This window comes from Giraffa tippelskirchi, chromosome 14 (genome assembly GCF_054371585.1).
Source record: "Giraffa tippelskirchi isolate mGirTip1 chromosome 14, T2T-mGirTip1v1.2.pri, whole genome shotgun sequence".
Classification (NCBI taxonomy): Eukaryota; Metazoa; Chordata; class Mammalia; order Artiodactyla; family Giraffidae; genus Giraffa; species Giraffa tippelskirchi.
In genome coordinates, this window is record NC_137288.1 from 62,125,643 (window position 1) to 62,147,779 (window position 22,137).

A 22,137-nucleotide genomic window follows, 5' to 3' on the forward strand; every position below is an offset into this window, starting at 1 on the left:
CCTCTGAGCGATCCTGACCTTATACTATGAGCAAGTTAAAATTCCTATTCACCTCTCGTTCAGTCTGTGCTGGAATCATAAAACTGCAACGTAGTCGAGTAATTCGACTTTCATACTTCTGGAGGCTAATCCTAAAATGAGTGAAATAATTCCACAGGGCAATGATCCTGCCCATCACCAAATCTATACACTCCAGAGTTGTCTAGCACAGCCTGAGAATTTGTTCAACACTTATGATGGAAAGATTTCCTATGGCTGTGTAATACCTCTAAGTATTAAGGACAGAATTTTGGTTTTAGTAAAACCATCTAGAAGTGTCTTTATTCTTGCTTTTTACCAAATAGTAACAATTTATTCTAGTCAGCAAAGTCATTTTCATTAATGGAGCAATATTTTTTGTTTTTAATCAACCACAGTCTTTCAGAAGGTACTTCAAAATTAAAAGTTAAAAACTTGCACCTTCATGCTAGAAAAAATTAGTTTTATAGTTTTGGTGATAAAAGGACAATCTGTAACAAAGGATAAAAACTAAGTCTAAGTTGAGTTCAGGATGTTAACATTAATATGTATAAATCACTCACTGTTTTATTCATATTAGATTAACAGTGACTATGGTCAACTATATAAACATGCAACTATATAATCTAAAACTAGCCAAATCTCTAGATTCACTGTAATGTGACACTTATTTAAAGAAAAAAGCTACATTCGGATAGGAGCATAAGCAACACATTCCACACCTAGAACACGGATCACTGGCTAGGGAGAGGGGAAACTCTTGTTAAAGGATGTTTTCAATTCTGGCAAATAGCAGTCGTCCAGTGTAAACTAATGAATACATGAAAAACACCAAGGAGAATACATTCAAGTTAATGGAAACAAGTCTTTATTAAGTAACTTTTAATATCAGAAAAATAAAACTCTTATAATTCTCTTTACAGCAAATATATAATATCAGTGCTTTGGCCATCTTAAGTTAAAGGCCCTTTATCATAAAATATATGGTTTTAAACTTTACTCAAATTGAATTTATAATCCCTATGACTTCCCTACATATACATAACAAAAGAGTGTAGTAAAATTAGCAAATACTAAACTATATTGATAATTTATCATTCTTAGTTTGTGGTTTTTAGAAACAGTACACGCACCTAATATATGTCGATTCCTTGGCTTATTAGTTGCAGTGTACAATGCAACGAAATACAAAATACATGCTTGGTGAACATTCGTTTGTATCTACAAGACGGCAGCTAAAGATTAGGTTTCAATACTGACATTTAACTATTCTACAAGCAATTAGCATTACATCATAATATGCCATCAAGGCAATTTTTTATACTGAAAAAATCAAAATAAAAACCGTTATTTGTAAACTTTTATACGAAATGTAACTCTTCAAGTGGAAATAAAAAATAAAATTTGTCTATTTACTATTCAATACACATAGGATTTCAATTTTTGTTATACTGAGAAAAAAAGCTCTTTTGTGTTGGGAAAATAACGCTTCAAAAAATAATTAGTAGAAAAACCCACCAGTATAATGTTTTATCCGTTCAATGCCAGCAGATTTGGGAACATACTGAGGATGAAAAGTCACAGACATCCACAGGTGAAATGTAAAAAGTGTATCTTAAAGAAATCTTTCCTTGTGATTGGAAATAAGTTTTGAAATGAAGTAAACTGATTGGAGGTCGTCACAGCTGCTTCTGTAAATATGCTAAGGGCATTGTTACCCCGCTCTCCCTCCCCCTCCCCTAAATTACTAAAAAATAAAAATACATTTATAATGTGCAAGACAAATATGGATTGAACATAAAATGTTTCACATTTTGATCTATAGTCTAAAAATTAATCAATAGTTTGATCAGACTAATGAATGGAATGTTCGTATCCTCAATTATTAGCCAATACAGGTGCACCCCAAAGCCTTTCCTGGAATGGAAAAACCCAGGTGGCCATTTCCACATTCACCAAGGGAGGCAATGGGTAGGAATTCACGATCGACACAACTGCATTCCTGCTCCACCAATCAGACCAGCCGGGAGCACTCTGGGCGAGATGAAGGTCAATGTAGCAGTTTTTGTCCCAAATTATAACCAGTGATCGAGTAAACCGCCATCAGCCCTATTATTACCAATAAGTAACCACAATGCATTAAAAAGTTACTTGCAATCCTGCAGAATTAGGCATAAGTTGTTGTAAAATAAAAAACAAATGGACCTGTTTTGTCAAAACTGGCAGTGTAAAGAAGGCAGCCCTGGAAGTGTCTGAGTCATCTGTAATGCCACGTACCCTCCATAAACTCTTAATGTGGTTAGGCTTTGGGACCCATCATTTGGAAATCTTAGACGTATACACTTTTCTCATAGGTTCACACAACCTATGATTATCTTCACTCAGCCGAGTTGAACGTCAGCTTTAGCAATTCTTACACAAGCTATGTCTCTGGGTCTACAGGATAAGATTAATAATTCAAACCAAACTAAGACAAGAGACCACTTAGGTTTAGTGTTACCATAGCAGCCTTTTATAAGTTTACTAACAACTTTAGCCTAATCCCAATAAAGCCTGATAACAGTCATAAGAATTCATTAGGAAGTTTACTAGGGGTACCATTATACCCATGCCTTTACGAGTCCATATAGAGATATAGTATCTATGTATATATATAGTTAAGAGTGAATTTGGATTGCCTGAGTAACAGCTGTCTGGCAAACTGGACATGACGGCGTCCTCTTTTCGCAGATCTTGTTGGCACATTCCATGCAGAAGAGGTTGTGGCCGCATGGAACTAGGGCAGCGATCACTTCATTCTCAAAGCAGATCACACAGTCGTGCTTTCGTCTTGATTCTGGAGGTGAGCTAGAGGTGGAACCACCATTGGAAGAGGAGTAACTATTGGTACCATTAGAAAAAGCAGGGATGTAGATTGGAAGGCCAGCATGGTTGCCTGTACTAGGTGGGTCGCTCCTCACCCTCCGAGCAAGTGGGTGTTCAATGCTCTCTGGAAATGTAGGAGACAGACGAGGAGTAGATGGCTGACTTCCTCTACGCTGAGTCTTCATGTTACCAGGAGGATCACTCCCAAAGCCAGAGAGTGGGTTAACTGGTTCAAACGGAGTCCAGATAGTTTGAGCGGATGTTGGTAGCGAGTCAAAGGCAGGAGAATCAACCGCAAGGTCTTCTGAGCCTACAGAAGGTAGTGTATCTCCAAACCAAAAGTTTCCTGTGCTAAATGGGCTTGTTGGACTAAAGTCAGCCAGCCTATTGCTTCCAAAGTAGGAATCTGTGGAACCGCTTCCCAGGGAACTGGAACTATCATTTCGATAATTGGAGATCATTCTGGCGCGGCTAGGAGGAACGGGATTGGAGGAGAGCCACGCAGAGCCCAGAGTGCCACCTTCAAAGCTTACGTCGGTACCATTGTAATGGAAGTCATTCTCTTCGTTGAGCTCAATGTAGTTCCCTGTACGCATGGCAATATGCATCTCAATTTCTTCTCGTGCTCGGTCAACGTTTTCGGGCATCCCTGTCACTTCAAAGACAGGCTCCTTATCTCTGCTTGGAGTTACTATGTACGTGTGGGTCTGCTGCTGGATTCTTTTGATAGTTGCTCCTTTGGGTCCAACTACTAGTCCTACCACGCGATAGGGCACTCTGACTTGAACGGTGGTCTGACCAGGCAGATTAGGACTGCATGACAACCCTCCCAGGGCAGGGCCATTTTTGTTTCGAGATGCACGAATCATGGAGAAGTGCTCTGCAGCTGACAGGATTTCTCGTTTGGCCATGGCAACATCTTCTTTCCGTCCAGTGACAACAAAAATGGGCTCTTCACCACGAACAGGTGTTTTGATATACGTGTTCGTCTTGGCTCTCAGCGCTTTAATTTTACAACCTGTTAGAAAGAAAATATTTCGTTTAAGTATCAACATCTACTTCAACAATATTGATAAAGACAAATTACAGAAAGCTCCTTTCAAGATAACAGTCTGTTTTTGGGCAGTTTTTCTTCCCCTCTTTAAGTTTGAGAGTATTTCTTTATCACAAAAACTTATCTCTAAATGCTGATAAAGCTTTCCTAGTTCCACTACGAATCCTGGATCCTGAGGGGTACTTTCCTGGTGATCTCTCATTCTCAGCAAAGAGGTGACGCCTCCATTGAAGGCCTTTAACTCAGGGGACAGGCTTATAGTTTTCTTCCTCTTATTGTTAGTCATTGCAAATGATGCATGAAATAGGCCAGCTACACTATGAGTGGATTTGACTTTCAGTTTACTACCTTGCAGGGTGTCGGTGGCAAAGAAAAAATATTAATGTACAACGTGAGACAATACCTATCATCTTATTTAATCTACATAACAACTCTAAGGACGAGACTATTACACTCCTTTTATTGCCAAAGAAAATAAAGCGCAGAAATATTGTGTAACATGTCTAAGTTCACACAGCAAGTAAGAGGCAGAGCCAGAGTTAAACCTAGTCTGACTTCATAGGTCTATAGTGTTTTTTGTTGGTCCTAGAACCTCAAATTCCACAGAACTATACTGCGTGATAAAAGTTCTTCAACTGACTTCCACGTAACTGTCTTGTCTTTTTACCTCAACATTATTCTTCCCTCTGTAAATCTCAACTGATGACAACAGCAAAGAGCTCAAAGTTAGCACATCGTCTCATTTCTGCTCCATCAGTTGGATTTCAGGCTTAACTAAGAATCAGTTGTTTTTATCCCCATCTGTTTATGCTAACTGAACTCATGCATTAACTACACTAATAATTACATAAAGCAGTGACATATAAATCCAAGACATGGAACTTGTATCGAAACTGATTATTTTTAAAAATTTCAATAATGATCAGTACCTTAAAGAAAAAAAAGATGCTGCTGAACTATGGGTGAGACAACTGTAAAATCCTGGGGTAAAAAAACTGACACAGAGTAGTTTTGTATTCATTGTGAAGTTCTCCCTAAATTCAAAAGAAACATATTGGAAATTGTATGGAGTATGGTCATTGGATGTGGTTTTATTGAAGGACTATGCTGATAGGCAGCCTCATTCTCAAATAAAAGGCTTTGGTTCTAAATCCTAAGTATATTTAAGTTAAATAAATAACACATCTAAGATACGTATGTGTAACTACCCAAAGATTACTTTTTGGAGTAATCAGCCATTACCAGTGCCAACTGTGTCACACTGGAGGGTTCTGAATAGTAACTTAAGATGCCCGATATACACTGAGGCATAAGACTCGGGGGTTTGCTTTTCAAAGATCTTAAGGTGAAGCTTGCCAGAACAGATCTCTTCTAGGACTGTATCATGCTATTCCTAGTTCCTCAAAATAAAGCAGTGAGATGCTACTGAAAAACACATGCCACAACCTGAGCAGATAGTTTTCTTAAATCTTTTTTTTCCTGTCCTCAACAAATTCATAATGTACAAAAACTAATTCTTTCTGGACATCATTCCTAACCTGTATGACTGCACTAGTACCCTCCACCCCACACAAAAGAGGTCTCCTTTCCTCCATTCTTGCCTCACTTCAATCAGCTCTCTACCTTCACTCCAGGTAGATGATGCTTTCTAAAAAAGCACCGATCAAAGACTCACTTCTTTGTATAAGGCTTTAGTGACTCCCTTTTACCACAAGGGTAAAGTCCAAGCAGTGTGGCGCACAGGTGACGGCCCTGGGCCTGACGACCTACCCCTCCTCTCCCCTTCCTCACTCCTTAAACTCTGCGGTGTGCTTCTACCATCTGCATCGCCAATCCATGCCCTTTGCTTACACGATCAGAATGTTCCTTTATCCGTGCACCTTTACTACCAGCGCTGCTTAATTCCTGACGGCCCTTCAGATTTCAGTTTATTAGGGACCTCATTCTCTGAGAAGCTTCCGCTCCTTCCCCTGAGTCAGGTTTACTTTAACCTGAAGGTTGTATCTGAGAAGACCGGGGAGGGGGGGGGGGTCGGGTGGTGCGGCTAAAAGCAAAACCGTAAGGGATGCACTTAGTGGAGGAGCTGGAGGAGTGGAGAAGGGCGGAGCGACAGGGTGGGCTGGGGACTGTCAAGAAATCACTGCAATTGGTCTAATTTACGCTACTGTGAAACACAACAGTTATCACAGAGTGCCGCTATAAGTTTATATCTACAATGAACTACAAGATTAAACTGACAGTGCGACTTCTGAGTATAGGAAAATCTATACCTGCCTCTGCTCCACCACAGAAAGTGACTTGCAAGACCGTAAAACTTCATATCGACTTATCACTCATGCAGGCTGACTCTAGGAAACTCCCCATTCAGCAGAGGCCGAGAACTACAATCATTTCCACTGGCCAGTGTGACTCCTAGGAAAGTCTGAAGGGGTGGTGAGAACGCCTAATTCTTCCTATTGCACCCTCAGGGGAGTTACTATCATTATTTGGATACATGAGCTTCTTCTCTGCACCACAACCTAACAAGAAGGCAGTCTGCCAGAATCACACATTTCTAACAAAGAGGGTCCTGATCATCCTAGAGAAAAACACCTGGCAAACTCTATTAAGGACGAAGCGAGAGTTAGCTTGAGGGTCTAGGGTTGGCCTTTCTCAACCCTAACTATAGTGAACATTAGAAAGCTAAATTAAGAAACTTCTCAAAATGCTGCTGAGACAATAAGCAACTGTCAGATGAACCTTAGTAGAATACTTTGTTTGATACCCAGTAGGTACAATATTGGAGAAGGGCATGGCAACCCACTCCAGCATTCTTGCCTGGAGAATCCCCACGGACAGAGGACCCTGGCAGGCTACAGTCCATGGGGTTGCAGAGAGTTGGACACAACTGAGCAACAAGCACGCACATGCCTAAATCAGACACTACTGAGCCTCTGGTTGTTACTAATGAATATGTGTTTGATAGTCTCATTAGGAAGACAGAGAAGACTGAATGTGGACTACCTCTGAGATAGGGGTGTAAGATAGCCTACCCTGCCCAAAAGGCCTACTGACCAAAGACAAGGTAAAAAAAAAAAAAATTATTTATAATTCACATCACAAATGGCTAATTTCTCTTACACAGGTACCCATATACTTGCTTGTATCTCAAAACACCAAAAACCACAGAAAAAATAGGTAAAATAGCTGATAGAAAAGGAAACATACAAAGGGCTCTGAACACGAAAATTCCCATTTTTCACGTGAGCTGAGGTATCATTTCCCACCTATAAGACTGTCAAACATCAAAAACAAACAGTGCTGGTAAGGATGGGGGGAAAGCTCTCATATTTAGCTGCTGAGTAAAAACTGCTTGAGGGCAGTTTGCACTATCCATCAAAATTACAACTTCCTGTATCCTTCTGCCCCTGCAATCCCACTCACAGAATCAAGTCTGTAGGGATACTTGACCAGGCATGAATAACCTCTGCATTCCTGTTTGTATTAGTGGGAAGTTGGTACAGCTATGTAAGGGAATACTGAGTCACAAGACTGGGAGACTAAGGGAGACAGGGTAGGAGGGGGACTTAATTTCCCTGGTACACTTTTAAATTCTTACAAATTTTGGAACCATACAAATGCATTATTGTTTTTTTTTTTAAAGAAATGCTATTAAAGTAGGAAATTTTAAAAATTAGAGATGAAGAGACAGATTTTACTAGACTAAATAAGCACATCAATCAGACTTTTGACTAGTTCTGAGATTTAGGAAAAAAATTATGAACAGCAAGGTAAATGATTTCATAACCTCAAAGTTGAATAAGGCATTTTAAGTCTAAGAGGTAGGGACTAACAATTGTTTTCTCATAGCTACAAATAAATATATGGCATGCTGTACACCAGACTGTGTAGAGATTAAGAACCAGGACAGCACTAATGCCTTTCATGGTTACCATTTTGATTTGGAAGTAAATTCCCCCAATAAAAAGTCTCTAACTTACCTCCCTCCTGTAGGAACCCATTTCCCCTTTCTGTATCCCTGTGCCTAGGGCTGTGATTCACCTTAAAACTCTTTAGCTGAAGTCAGAATTCTGGTCTTCTCACTTCCTGGTATAGCAAAATGTTGGGTCTGGCTTCTCCAGGGTAAACAGTCTCTTCCACCAGCTGCCTGAGCAGTTAAAAGGGAGAGGTCCTCTGTTGCTGGGAGAGGAGTTTCAAGAAAAGGAAATGGTCTTCAGTGTTTCTCAAACCATGGTTTGCAGTATTAATTTAATAGGCTCCAAATGTTTTTATGAAATATGTGTACATTGACTGCAAAATAAAATGTTCTTTTGATGGGGAGTGGGGGGGATGTCACAGAAAAGCTTAAAAGCACTAGACTAGACCTTTAAGCGGAGAAGGCAATGGCACCCCACTCCAGTACTCTTGCCTGGAAAATCCCATGGACGGAGAAGCCTGGTAGGCTACAGTCCATGGAGTCGCTAAGAGTCGGACACGACTGAGCGACTTCACTTTCACTTTTCCCTTTCATGCACTGGAGAAGGAAATGGCAACCCACTCCAGTGTTCTTGCCTGGAGAATCCCAGGGACGGCGGAGCCTGGTGGGCTGCCGTCTATGGGGTTGCACAGAGTCGGACAGGACTGAAGTGACTTAGCAGCAGCAGCAGACCTTTAAGGCCACTTTTTAATTCCATGAAACATGTGGAATGATATACTTAGAAGAATCAGATATAGAATTACAGTCTGCAATGTAGATATAATTACAGTCCAAATCAATTCACCTTAAAACAGGAAGATTATCCAGATCACGGGGGTGGGCCTGACCTAATCACAAGTTCTTTGGAAGAGCTTTCTCCAGCGGGCTTCAGAAGTAGTCAGATGTGCTCTGGCTTTTCTGGAAGAAAGCAACCTACGCTTGACTTGCCTGTGGAGGCCTCGTGGCAAGGAACTGTAGGTGGCCTCTGGGAGCTCAGAGCTAGGAGGAAAATGGAGGCCTCAATCCAGAAATTTTGTTCTGTTCTTTACTTTTATTATCTGCTTTAGTTTTCTAATGCTGCCATAACAAGTTACCTCACATAGTGCTTTCAATGTCACAAATTTTTCACTTTATAATTCTGACAGGGGTTTCAACAGGGCTAAAATCAAGGTGTTTGCAGGACCGTGTTCCTCTCTGGAAGCTGCAGGGAAGAGCTTGCTCACTCGGCTTACTGGTAGAATTGAGTTGCTTATCATCACACGACTGAGCTCCCTGTGTTCTTGCTGACTGTCTGCTGAAGGCCATTCCCCGTCTCAGGAGGCCACCAACATAGCTTGTGGCCCTGTCTCTCCAACCTCAGAGTCAGCAATGGGGACTGAACCCTTCTGGTACTTCAAATCTCTCCCAATCTTGTATCTGACCCAGCTGGGAAACTTCTGTGCTGAAGGACTCATGTGATTACACCGGGCTCACCCAGCTGATCTCAGATAACCTTTTCACCTCAAGGTCCATACTCTACATCTACACAGTCAGAGCTTCTGGGGATATAGGGTGTAGGCATCTTCAGGGAAAGGGGGTTTATTCTGCCTACCAAAGCACCAACTTCCCATTCCTCCAATTATTTCTCCATTCTTCCAGGCCCCTGGCTTTTGAGCAAAGGAAAGTATTGGATTCAGAAAAATCTTAAACCCTAACCCAAGAATAGTGACCCACTGTCCAGAGCAGTAGTGAGATACAAGTACAAGAAAAGTTTGGGGATCACAGGCACTGAAGTAGGGTGAAGGGATAAACTATTGATAAAAATCAAAATAGGTCAAAAAGAAATACATAAGCCAGGGTGTTTATGTTGAGAGATGAGTGATTTGGTACGAAATGGACAAGTAAACCTGGTCTCCACTTGTCCTGTGGGATGTGACTAAGTGTTCCTAGCTAAATCACTCCTCCTTCGGCCCAGAACACCCACCAGCCTGATGCTTCAACTTACCAATTCAAGTATCAAGTTCCCTATGAAGGTGCAGGTGGCTAATTCCAGGTGATATACAGAAACTACAATAATTTCTGCTTTCCAGGAGCTCACAGTGTAGAAAGGAAACAGTCATGAAAACAATACTGATATAAGGTAACTGCTTTAATGAAAACAGGCATACAAAGCAATGGGAGCACAGAAAAGGACAGGGCTTTACTGCTTACAGAAGATGAAAGGCTTCAAATGCATTTGAACTTAGGTTTGAAGAAAGTAGTTCAGCTGGATGGAAAGGAGAGTCAAGAAAACTGCAAGTGCCAAAGCAGGAATCAAGAGCCCAAGATGGCAGCCTGGATACCACACCTGGCTCAGTGCTATGGGAGCTTTAAGTAACTGGAGGGCAGAATGCTAGGGGAGCAGGTCAGATGGGGGATGATTCAACAAAGACAAGGGAGTTTAAATTCTATCTGGTTGGTGCAAAGAACTTGTTTTGTTTTTTAAAGAAAGGAGCCCCAAATGCTATGTGAAGTGTTGCTGATTTTCAACAAAGGGTTTTGTTTTCCAGAAATCATATTCATTATATTTTCCACTCATTTCATAAATCAGCTACAAATATAAGATGATTTAAGAAAGCTAAAACCCTTATAAACACACACCAACACTAAGGTCTGGATATTTTCAACTTTGGGTCATCCTCAGGTATATCTTTCTTCAGAAATTCTCTCCAAAAGGTTTTATTTTAAAAGGGAAATCAGTGTATACACACATACACAAACATACCTGCTTTAATAAAAATAGGGAGGGGAGAGTGAAGTAGTTCTTTTTATCTTCAAGAAAATTAGAATGCTGGGCTTGATATTAAAAATTACCTCCCCATCCCACCTCCCTTTCCCCATCCTTCTCCTAATTAAGTGGCCATCACCTACCTTCTCCCAGCTTCATCATCCCCTAAACGTGCGTGGTTCCTCCTGTCTCTACTCAGATATTTCCCTAAATAACCTGGAAAATCCTCCTAGCACTGCCCCCTCACCCTGTATCTTCTGAGTAACACACAGTCATTTGGAAAAGATGAGACTGTGTCTTGAAGGCTCTATGAACTTAAGAATAATACAAATACAGATATGACTATTACTATCACAGTTGCTGCTAAGTCGCTTCAGTCATGTCCGACTCTGTGCGACCCGACCCCATAGACGGCAGCCCACCAGGCTCCGCTGTCCCTGGGATTCTCCAGGCAAGAACACTGGAGTGGGTTGCCATTTCCTCCTCCAATGCATGAAAGTGAAAAGTGAAAGTGAAGTGGCTCAGTCGTGTCCGACTCCCAGCGACCACATGGACTGTAGCCTACCAGGCTCCTCCATCCATGGGATTTTCCAGACAAGAGTACTGGAGTGGGGTGCCATTGCCTTCTCCACTATCACAGCTACAGCTAACTAATACTATTCCAAGGTCTAGTTTAAAGGAAATGTAAGGAGCAAAAAACTGATTATCTGCCAGACTGGGCTCTAACCTACCACCAGTTTGCTTGTGGTTTTAATGTTAAGTCATTCAACCTCTAGGTCCTTTCCAATGCTTTTATTTTTGACCAAGTCCCTCCTTCTCCTGGGACACACAAAATCACTTCTTTCTGAAAGCTATAAAGCACGTGGGACAATCTCACATGTATATACATCTATTCTTCCTTTCCTCAAGAAAAGTAGGTTGAGTAACAGCTGGAAGCACAAGACTTTGAATAGACCATCACTAACCATCTTTGTGAACTCTAACAGGTCATTAAACCTCTCTCTCTCCCTCTTGGGTGTGTGCTAAGTCGCTTCAGTCATGTTTGATTCTTGGCGATCCTATGTACAATAGCAGCCCAGGCTCCTCTGTCCATGGGATGTCCCAGCCAAGAGTACTGGAGTGGGTTGCCCTGCCCTCCTCCAGGGGATCTTTCTGACCTAAGGATTGAATACGTCTCTTACACTTTCCTGCATTGGCAGGTGGGTTCCTTACCGCTAGTGTCACCTGGGAAGCCCAGAAACTATAATGAAAATTACTTCTCTCACTTGGTTGTTGCAAAGATTAAATGAAATAACATATTAAAAATACTCATCACAGTGCCTGTTATTCAAGCAGATGCTCAGTAAAGGACAGCTTCTTAGGCTATCTAGCCCCTCTTCCCACCCCACCCCCACCACTTCAAGTATTTCATAAGTAAACTGAGCCAACAGGCTTGCCTTTGAAATAATAAACTTGTAGTGCGTTTTTCAGTTTTCAAAACTCTCCCATATTTTCATCTAATCATCATAACAGAATGACAACTAGCTTAATAGCTTTAAGAAGGATAGGAAACAAACTGAAAGAGGTTAGAAAGATCTCCCAGCTGGAAAGCCTGACCTCAAACAAAGCTGTCTCCACACTCCTCTCACTACTCCATACTATTTCTCTCTAAAAGCATTAGAGATACACATTATTTTATATGTATATTTCATGATATATTAGAATCAACAAGGGAGGATCATATTCTTTAATGATTGTACATATAAATAAGACCCTTTTCCTCTTGGAATAATCTCGACAGACTATTCAAAAGCTCCTATAATTTTATAGGGACTCAATTTTCCAGATTATTAGCTTCAAAGACTGGTGAATATCAGATAAATCTAGTAAGAGAGTGTTTCTTACACACACAACTTAACTCAACATTTAAATAAATTGTTTAGATTAACAATGCAATAGATTCCTAAATGTACAATACAGAAATAGCTTTCCTTTCCCTGCTCAAGGGTCCTTCTTGTAGCCCCAGTCAAAAATTGCTGAAATTTTCTGTTAAGAATGTGGTTTCACATTAGACATCACTTCGTCAACACTTCAAACAGTTTCATTTATGTGACTTTTTAGTTTTGCTTATTACCAGGATTCATACGGACATATAATGCCCTAAATCAAGTAGCATCTAGAACAAAGAAACCCAAACAACTTTTGGTTGACTGACTCCTCAGGTAAAGGGTTAGAGATAAAGGCAAGAGGGAAGAAAACCTCACAATATGATAACTATAATGATAAATATTACAATGGCAAGTCTCTAGTCTAACAGTTCAGTTCAATAAAATAAACAGCAAGTATCTGCTACGTTTCAGGTAATTTAACTGAGATTAAGATGACTGAGATTCAGTTCTGCCCTCACGGACCTGTATCCAACTTCAAGCATCAAAAGGATTTGTTGTCCATGTGTGTTCATGTACAGATACTGATCTATCATTTTCTTTTCTTATACCGTTGGTTGTTGGTTGTGTTCAAGTCCTTTATATCCTCGCTGCTTTGTCTGCTTGTTCTACCACTTACAGAGTTGGGAGCGTTGAAGTCTCTAATTCTATTAGCTTGAGACCCTGGGTAAGTTACTTATATCTCCATAGACCTGTTTCCTTATCTGTATGGTGGCAATAAGAATGGATCAAATGAGATGACATACTACTTGATGCATTTAAATGTTATTATTTTTGAAGAAAAACTATTTTCTCGGGGAAGTTAAAAACATTAAAAAACCTTTAAGTCCTAAAGATAAAACTTATATTTAGATCACGAAAAATATGTTTAAGATATTATAAATTTTACAAAACTAGGAGGAGATATGTTGAAGTCAATCTAATTGGTAATTTTAAATCTGGTTTACTTTTACATGATTTTAGGAACTCTTCTTGGACAAAGATAAGAATATAAGGGTTACAAGAGATAATCTAGTCCAATCTCACTTTATTTGTGGAGAAAGCTGAAGCCAAGAATTGCCCAAAGTTATAAACTAACAACTCCGAGATACCTCAGTTCCCTAAACACGCCACTGTCTCAACCTGCCTTCTTTTCCCAGTTGATTCTTAGAAGTGGAGAATTCCCAAAATGTATGAGGTATTTTTAAAAGCAGAGGTTAAACTAGATTTAAAATCCCCCCCTCTCCTTTTTCACTTAGTTTAGACAACAGGATCGGCGTACGCAACAAAAAAGGGCTCCCATTTGGCCTTTCACCAACCTGTGACACCCAGAAGGGGTGTAAATTAGAGATGAGACGTAGAGCAATTTTCCTAACTGGGGATTTTAAAATTATGTTCATGTCCATTAGAGGATGTTAATAGAAACTCAGAATTACTTCTGTTTGGGAACCATATAATGGAAGCAGATTCATCTGCAAATGATCCTCTTTCAGACTATAGACTGGATGGAACAAGTCTTTCCCCCAAGAGGACATTGACACTCAGTGAGGTTGAGTGATCTGTCCATGGTCACAGTCAACAAACAGTGAAAGCAGGTCTCCAACAAGTTTACCTCCAAGTTCAATGCCCTTATTGCAGGTACTGGTGGAAGGGTAGAAGGTAAGCCAAAGGCGAGGGGACAGTGGTATAGAAAGGGGGGCAGTATTAAAAAGGTCAGCCCAAAGGGCAAACATTTTACACTGGTAACCTTCTAGAAGTCTGCAATTATTCCCTCCACACTCTTCTCTAACCGTGTTTAAGATGAAGCTTTATGCTTATCTTCAACTATATCTGCAGTTCATTAAATAATTTTCTTTATTATTTTAAGGTCTAGTCTTATTTTATTTCATGATACCACTTTACTTATGGTCAAACCAGGCTTCCCTGCATACAATGAACTGCAGTTTCTGCTTACTGGACAAAGGCAACAAGCCATGCCCACATGAATTGTTCTTAAATCCTGAACCCTGGCGTGAAAGAGGTGGTACAATTATGCAGTGTAACTTAGAATTCTCAGAATTAATCACCGAAATAAAGACTCAAAAGGATTCAAAATAACACTACGCTGTACATATTCAATTTAGTACAGTTTGGCTTGGTATTACTAATGTTAGAAAATCATTTTAAAAGCTTAAATATCAGATGTAATCATTATAAATGTCTATAGAATACCTAATGGTAGTATGCGGAGAAGAGTTAAAGAGTAAACATGCATCATGGTATATAAGCCATTTGGGAAGGATTAAGGTGCAGTTTGATAAACATATCATTTTAGAATCACCTGAAGATCAATGAGGTTTTAAAATAGATTATTCGTAATCTCTTTGGAGTTTTCTAAAGGAGTTTGTATTTTTTTTTTTTGACCACAGCATGTGGGTTGTGGGATCAGATGAGCCCTCTGTAGTGGGAGCCCCGAGTCTTAACCACTGGACTGCCAGGGAAGTTCCTCAAGGAGTTTTAAACTGCAAACATACTTTCCTATTTAGTATCTTATGAACATTTTTATCTCTTTTTTTTTCATTTTGAGTTTAAATTACAAATGCTATTAAGGCATAAATTACATTAAAAAAATTCTGTCACAATCCCATAGACTTTAAAATAATACTGTGATAGTCATCATGGCTGTTCATGAATATTCTGGCTCTCTGCTGTGGGCACATGATTGTAATGCAACTTCTCACCCACTTGAAGTTAGGAGTGGCCGGATAACTTGTTCTGATTAATGAAATATGAGTGGATGTGATCACCACGCTACTTCAGGTCTAACATTTAAAGACCGGTGTGTGCTACGCCACTGTCTCATCCTTCAGGCACAGAGGGGAAGACCAGCCAACACCTGAGATGGTGGCTGCTTTGTTGGTCTAAGAACGTTAATGACCAAAATGAGCAGAGCCCCTGTGAAAAAGAAAGAAATCACTGGTCATTTTAATACCGAGATGCTGGGGCTCTCTGTTATTGCAGCACCATTGATGCCTGTCTGGACAGAAGTGCCATGTGTCTAACAGGCCGTTAGGTATCAGTTCCTTTCAGTCCTGTCACATTAGAAGGATACAGTAATGTGTGGAACTGTCTGCTAAAGCAGAGAAAAGGTGAACGAGATTAACAATTAATTTCAGATTTAACTTAACAACAGTAGTATGTGCTTATCACTTAGTTTCATATATGTCAATTTATTCGTGTTCAATTCATAGTCCCCAGAGGTACTGTAGATATGCCTATACCCAGCTGAAGAAGAAGAATCTGAATCCTAGGGAGTTTAAGTGATTTGTCCAAGGCCACAAAGTGACTTACTGGCACAGAGTAATCAGAATTTAGGAAGTTTAACTTCTGATTGCTATCTCTTTCCAACATATCAGAGCTGAGCAGGGACTGCTAAGGGCAATTTGGGACAGCTTTCAACATATATTTTTATAGTAAAACATATATTCTGAAATAATTTTTGTCTTCAGTTTAAGACACAAGCAACAAATTCTTCCATCTGTGCAAATATTAAATTCATTCAAAACCAGATCCACAAAATATTAAACATGATCTTATAACTAAATTCCACCTTTCCTTGAAAATGTAAGATATAAGAACTATCTAGAATTCCAACCCACAGGCATTGCTAGAAATCTTCCTTGAGGAAATCTCTATAGGTCTCAAATACTTGACTCCCTGCATCAGTTTTAGGTCATTGGCATTTCTACCAGGGGGCAGAAAACACATCCTTGAATTACCACTTTATTTTCCATTTCCTCCTTAGTGAATCAAAATAGTTCATTAGCTGAATAAGGCAGGAAGAAAAGGCAGTGCATTCCCCACCCATTTGCAAAACAATTAAGGTTCCAGAGCTAATACAAACTATTATTTGGATCTTGGAAGTCTAAAAAAATGACAATATTTAATTTTTAAAGCTAGCATGTATATACATACAAATTAACTTTCTGAATTATAAATGATAGCGAATTTCTAGTTAGACATAATAGAAGTAGAATGTTAGAACAATACTTGTGCCTTCTGGAAACCAAAATTTTATTAAGTAAATTAATTTGGATAGTGATGATGATATTTTAAGCTATACATATTAGAAACACAGTATCCTCAATCATGTTTAGGACTGAAATTGTCCCAAAATATTCTTCCTGAGCAAGATGCTTAATACTGAGGCAGCAATGTAGAATTGAGAACTTGATCCCCATTATCAAACAACTGGTCTAACCCCAAGATCCACTATCTGAGCAAGATATCTATTAGCACCTCAGCTTCTATGTCTGTAAAATGGGGATAACCACTTACCAGAGTTAAATGGCAGGTAATACAGTACCTGGAAGAGGGAATGTCAACAACTCTCCCCCCAAAAGAAAAAAGACACTGTGCTTTAGCATTATTCTGAAACTGTTTCTCCTCATGAAATAGATAATTTCTTCTTAAACAGGGAATTTATGTACAATACCAAACTTTCTCTTTTTAGAACCTGAAAACTTGTTCCACCCTAGGAAACTGGGGAAAATTTTCCGGAGGATGTATTTAAGACAACCTAAAGCAATGTGTCACATTATCTGTTTTAAAAAATGGCAATATACACAATCACTGGGGATCAGTGCAAACAGAGTAGCTCAATAAAGAAAAGAAGTTTCTAAGGAGGTCTAGCTCAGTAACAGCCAAAGCAGGGTACAAGAAAAGTCACTGGAGTGCAGGAAAAAAACCAAAACACTCCAACTTCCACCTTTAACTCATCCTTTAAAATTGTTTACATGTTTTAAAAATGTATAGTATATCAGCATATGTATTATTCATAAATAGTCACATATTGAGATTATTAACTTAAATATTTTTTGACAGAGTGTACAACAACAACAAAAAGGCTCCCCCAATGGCTCAGCAGCAAAGAATCTGCCTGCAAGGAAATGCGGGTTCCATCCCTGGGTCAGGAAGATCCTCTGGTATAGGGAATGGCAACCCACTCCAGTATTCTTACCTGAAAAACCCCATGGACAGGGAAGCCTGGTGGGCTACAGTCCAAACACACACACACACACACAGCCAGAAATAGCTTTTCTCAACTAGGTTAGAGAACACACATATACCATCAAGGAAATCACTCATGAAAATAGTTAAAGATGTACATTAATCTTAAACTGTACAAACTTTGGGTTACAAGTCTTTAAAACAACTGAACTTATGACATTCAATATTTATTTATACCATCGTTAAGTAGAGTTGTACTTTAATTCATTTTTCAGTCTAACTGGTTCTCAATGACTATACAAATTGGAGCAAAGTCCACTGACTTAAATTAAACGTCCTGTTAACCACTGTGAATGTATCTTGCAGGTACTACATTTTAAAAAAGTCAGGTCTTAAATCTGTTGTCAGGTTTACTTTTTGATGTCTATATTCCAGAACTTCTTTGATTATCAACAAGCCTCTTTAGTTCCTGGCTTTACTTTATAGTACTGTTGGTTTCAAAATGAGATGCAAACTTAAAAAGGGGGACCAATTTAACATTCGCAAATGACCATATGCTGCTGGAGAGTATAAATATGAGGTCAACACTGCCAACTTTCATCGCTATTAAAAGCAGTAGTTGGTTTTTCTGAAAGACATTAGAACTAGAGGCCATCTACATGAGTTGCTACTCTATATGACTCAGAATTCCATTTGTCCTACTCTCTGCTCCAGAGCTGAAGTCACAGATGTCTCCATCTGTAACATTAATTATTTCCAAAACCAATTAAGAGATGTCAAACAGAAAATTATGACTTCAGGTAATGAATAAAAATGGCAGGAAGGGATAATTCTTAAGGAGGAAAATTCTGTTCCAAAGCAAAAAGTAAATTAAATGATTTGCCCTGTTTATTCACTTAGGGAAAGGGGAAATTATCACACTGTAAAAGGATGCAAACATTAGAAGTTGTGTGGTTCTCTGTGCGAGTGGGAAAATAACTTTACAGGTTTTATAATGGTGCTGCTGAGGGTAGGGGTGGCAAAGGAGTCAATGATCCACTAGTTGAATGGTTTGGAACTGGAAAAGGGTAAAACTTTTTGCTCTTAAGATAAGATAATCTTGAGAATGATGACATACTTTTAACAGTACTGTCAACTCGGGGAAAGTGCAAAAGGAACAGTCAGCAATTTGTCTCTATGTCCTAAGACATAAATAGATTCACATTTCCTTATTAACTAATAAGCTCTGCCCTAAGAGAAAAAACTAAAGACTTTATTTCATTGCTATAATTTGGTGCAAGATAAAAACCTGGAATTCAGTTTACTTTTAAATAACAGATCGGTATAAAGGTAACAGTCTGCCTAATTAAGGGCCATTTTACCATGCTTTAAAGGGTATAACACAGAAGACAAAAATTCATATTAAACTAAACAAAAGCTATCAGTATCTCATCCCTTAGTAACACTGGCCTCTAAGCGTTCTTTTCCTTTGTTATCCTAAACTGTCACCATAAGCAAACTGAAGCAACTTGTGCTGAGGAAATACCAGCCTAGAAGGGCCTGAACACACACCTTGCCATCGCCTTTCCCCCATCGCCTTTTCCACTCGGCTAAGTATCAGACTCTAAACAATCAAAACAAACAGCCTCCCTCACAACTTTCCAACCATACCTAGAGACTATTTCTCCACACCTTTCCTCACCACGTCCCTCAGTCTTTCTTCCACCTTCCATTTGTTCAAGTCCTATCCGTTCTCCAAAGCCCCCCACAGTTGATACATGTACGACTTTGTCACACACTATAGTTAATGACATTAATTACAGATTAGATTAGTGTCACTCCGCTATTTTTATTAGACTGTTGGCTTCTTAAGGGCAGCAAGTTAGTTGGAACTAACCTCACATTCCCAACTGCCATAAACTCAAATGCCTGGCAGAATGTAAGCTTGATATATAGCAATTCCCGGATGCTGTTAATGGAATAACCAACTCATTCTGGATCTATAATTTGAGATGTTATAATTTTATTCTATGTGAGGTGAAACAGTTCTTTCCTGGACTAGCATCTTCAGTACTGCAAAAACAAAACAACAAAAACAAACCAAAAAAACAAAAAAAAGGCAGGCAAAATTTATTCACCAAACTATGCGAATAAACTCTTAAAGGAATGGCATCAGCTTTGAACACTGTCTTTAAGGTCCTAGGCAGTCTGAAATAGGCTATCTCCTCCATCCAGATTTCAGATGGATGGATTTTTCATATTAAAATCCTAGAGGTAAGAAATGAGCCAACTCTGATATTTGAACCACCATTCGACAGACCTTATTTATGTGTACTTTAGACCACTCGGGAAAGATGAGATCATTTAAGCAGCAGCGCCATCATTTCTTTCTATTTGACCCCAACAATGCTCTCAACCTAACAGTAGAGAGACATGCATCAACCAGGTTCAGTCATATTGTAATAAGTCAGCTTCAGAGAATATTCACTCCTTCAATAAAGGGGGGGGGGGAAGCTACACTAAAGAGCTTAAGACCTTCCCTAAAAATGTCGGATAGAGAGGTACTCTGGGCATCCCCTTCCCCCACCTTTACAAATCTACTCCTGGAATCTGAGACATAGGTCCTTTGTCTGAACAATGTGGGAGGAGTCTGTCTGCAGTACTGGTGTGCTGGCAAGTGAGGAGCCTCTACTGAAAACTGTATAAACGAAGAAAGTTCCTTAACTCAATTACTTTACTGTCCAATTTTTCTTCATCGTGTACCCTAAAGCGTTTAAAAGGTGGCCACTGTGTCTTTTCTAGAGTTAAAATCTATCGAAAGTTATACCGTAAGATCGATCAACCGAGTTAGCTAAGAAGCTAAGTTTCTGAACAGTGAAGGGGTGGAGGGTGGGTGGCTGTAAGAACGACCACTTGAACATCCCCTGTTCCCTCGCCAATGGGCTTTTTTTCCTTCCCCTACAAGCCTCCATTTCTGTCAATTTCTTCTTCCCAGCAAGCCGTTGTAAGGCAGGCTGAGAGCTTTTTACAAAGACAGTAGTCGGCTGCGCAAACTTGCGATCTCGAAGCTTTTCGTGCACAACACCGCATCCACAACCGACCCGACCTTTTACCACCTCAGGTTTCTGGTGCCACGCCAGCCGGGGTGTTCCAGGAATACAGCCCGAGTCAAGGGGACACCGCCGGGCTGGGTGGCTCGAGAAACTTATCGCCTTGTACCGTGCAGGAGGAGAGGGACACCGTGGGGGGGTGGTTTCGCAAGGTGACCCATCTTCTCCTCTCGTAGCCCCTCGGGTTCCTCCCACACCCCTTCCCGGTGGACCTATGGGCCTCGCTAGGTTCGCCTTTCCAGCCCCAAGCTCCTTTCTTTCGTCTCCGCACCCACGACAGGGGCTCAGCCCAGCTAGACACCCCCCCACCCCCCACTCGCACTTACCCTGGCGACCGACAATCTCGGCGACATGCTCGGAGCTGGGCACCGGGACGCACTCAGTGGTGTTAACGCTCTTCCTCCGGAGCAGGGCCGCCTGCTCCCCGTTCAGGGCGGCCGCCGCCGCCGCCGCCGCCGCCCCGCAGCCGCCGGGACCGTAGGCGTGGGACAGCATCGCCGCCATCATGCCCTGGGCATCGTCCCCTCCGTAGAGCACCCCTGCCGCTGCCGCCGCCGCGGCCGCCTCCCGGGCATCGAAGCCGGCGGCGGGCAGCAGCACCGACCCCAGGGACCCGCCCGGGATCGGCTGGGTCTGAGAGGCGGCGGCCGCGGGCGGCGACAGCAGCAGCAGGGACGGCCGGCCCTCCTCCTCTGCCTCCTCCAGCTCCTCCTCCTCCAGCAGGTCTCCGTCCAGCTCCGCGTCCTCCCCCTCCTCCTCCTCCTCCTCCTCTTCCTCGTCGTCGTCGTCCTCCTCCTCCAGCTCCAGCTCGGCCGCCTCCGAGACCTCGGGTCGGCCGGGCGGCGCCCGCTCCTCGGGTGACGGCCCCGCCGCCCGCCGAGCCGGGCCCGGCGCCGCCGCGGCCCGGATCGCCGGGGCGCCGGGCTCCGCCGGGCTGGGGTCGTCGAGGCCCAGCGCGGCCAGGCGTTCCCTCAGCAGGAGCCCGTCCCCTTCGAGCTCCGGGCCGCCCGCGGGGGGCGGCGGCGGCGGCGGCAGCGGCGGCGGCGGCGGGGGCGGCTGCGGCAGCGGGGCCGGGGCCGCCGCCAGGGCCAGGGCCGCGGAGCTGCCGCTCGGCATCGCAGCGGCGCGCTGTCAATGGCGGCGGCGGCGGCGGCGGCGGCCGCGTCAGGCGCGGCGGGCGGCGAGCCCCATGGCGGACAGGGCCCTGGCCCTGCTCAGCGCGCAAACACTTTTCCTCAGGGGAGGCGGCGGGGCCGAGCGACCCGGGCCGAGCAGCGCCAGGGCCGCCCGGAGAGCGGAGAGGGCGGGGTGGAGGGGCTGGGGAAGGAGGCAGAGGCAGGTAACTAGGTGGGTGGGTGGGGACGGCAGCTGGGCGGGCTGACGGAGGTTCGGCCGCGGTTCCCCTCTCAGGGATTCTTTTGTTTCATGGCCTTAACCAGCCCCCGGCGCGCGCGGCGGCAGCGGCGGCGACGCCCCACGCTGCTCACCGAATGAAGCCAGCGCGCTCTGATTGGCCG

General features: G+C 42.0%; 1 protein-coding gene across 1 annotated transcript; it reads right to left on the reverse strand.

The window, feature by feature from the left end:
* Positions 1-863: 863 nt before the first annotated feature.
* MEX3C (mex-3 RNA binding family member C) lies at positions 864-21,778 on the reverse strand. The gene is made up of 2 exons (XM_081562139.1): positions 20,947-21,778; positions 864-3,901 (listed from the first exon to the last, which is right to left on the reverse strand). The coding sequence occupies exons 1-2, from the start codon at positions 21,734-21,736 to the stop codon at positions 2,676-2,678; spliced, it is 2,016 nt and encodes a 671-aa protein (XP_081418265.1). The 5' UTR covers positions 21,737-21,778; the 3' UTR covers positions 864-2,675.
* Between the last annotated feature and the right edge of the window lie 359 nt (positions 21,779-22,137).

Bases quoted from the DNA above. Each gene is read 5' to 3' on its own strand.
- MEX3C (XM_081562139.1), bottom strand. From the start codon at position 21,736: ATGCCGAGCGGCAGCTCCGCGGCCCTGGCCCTGGCGGCGGCCCCGGCC. The intron at 3,902-20,946 runs GTAAGTGCGAGT...TCTTTCTAACAG, and splicing joins CGAGATTGTCGGTCGCCAGG to GTTGTAAAATTAAAGCGCTG.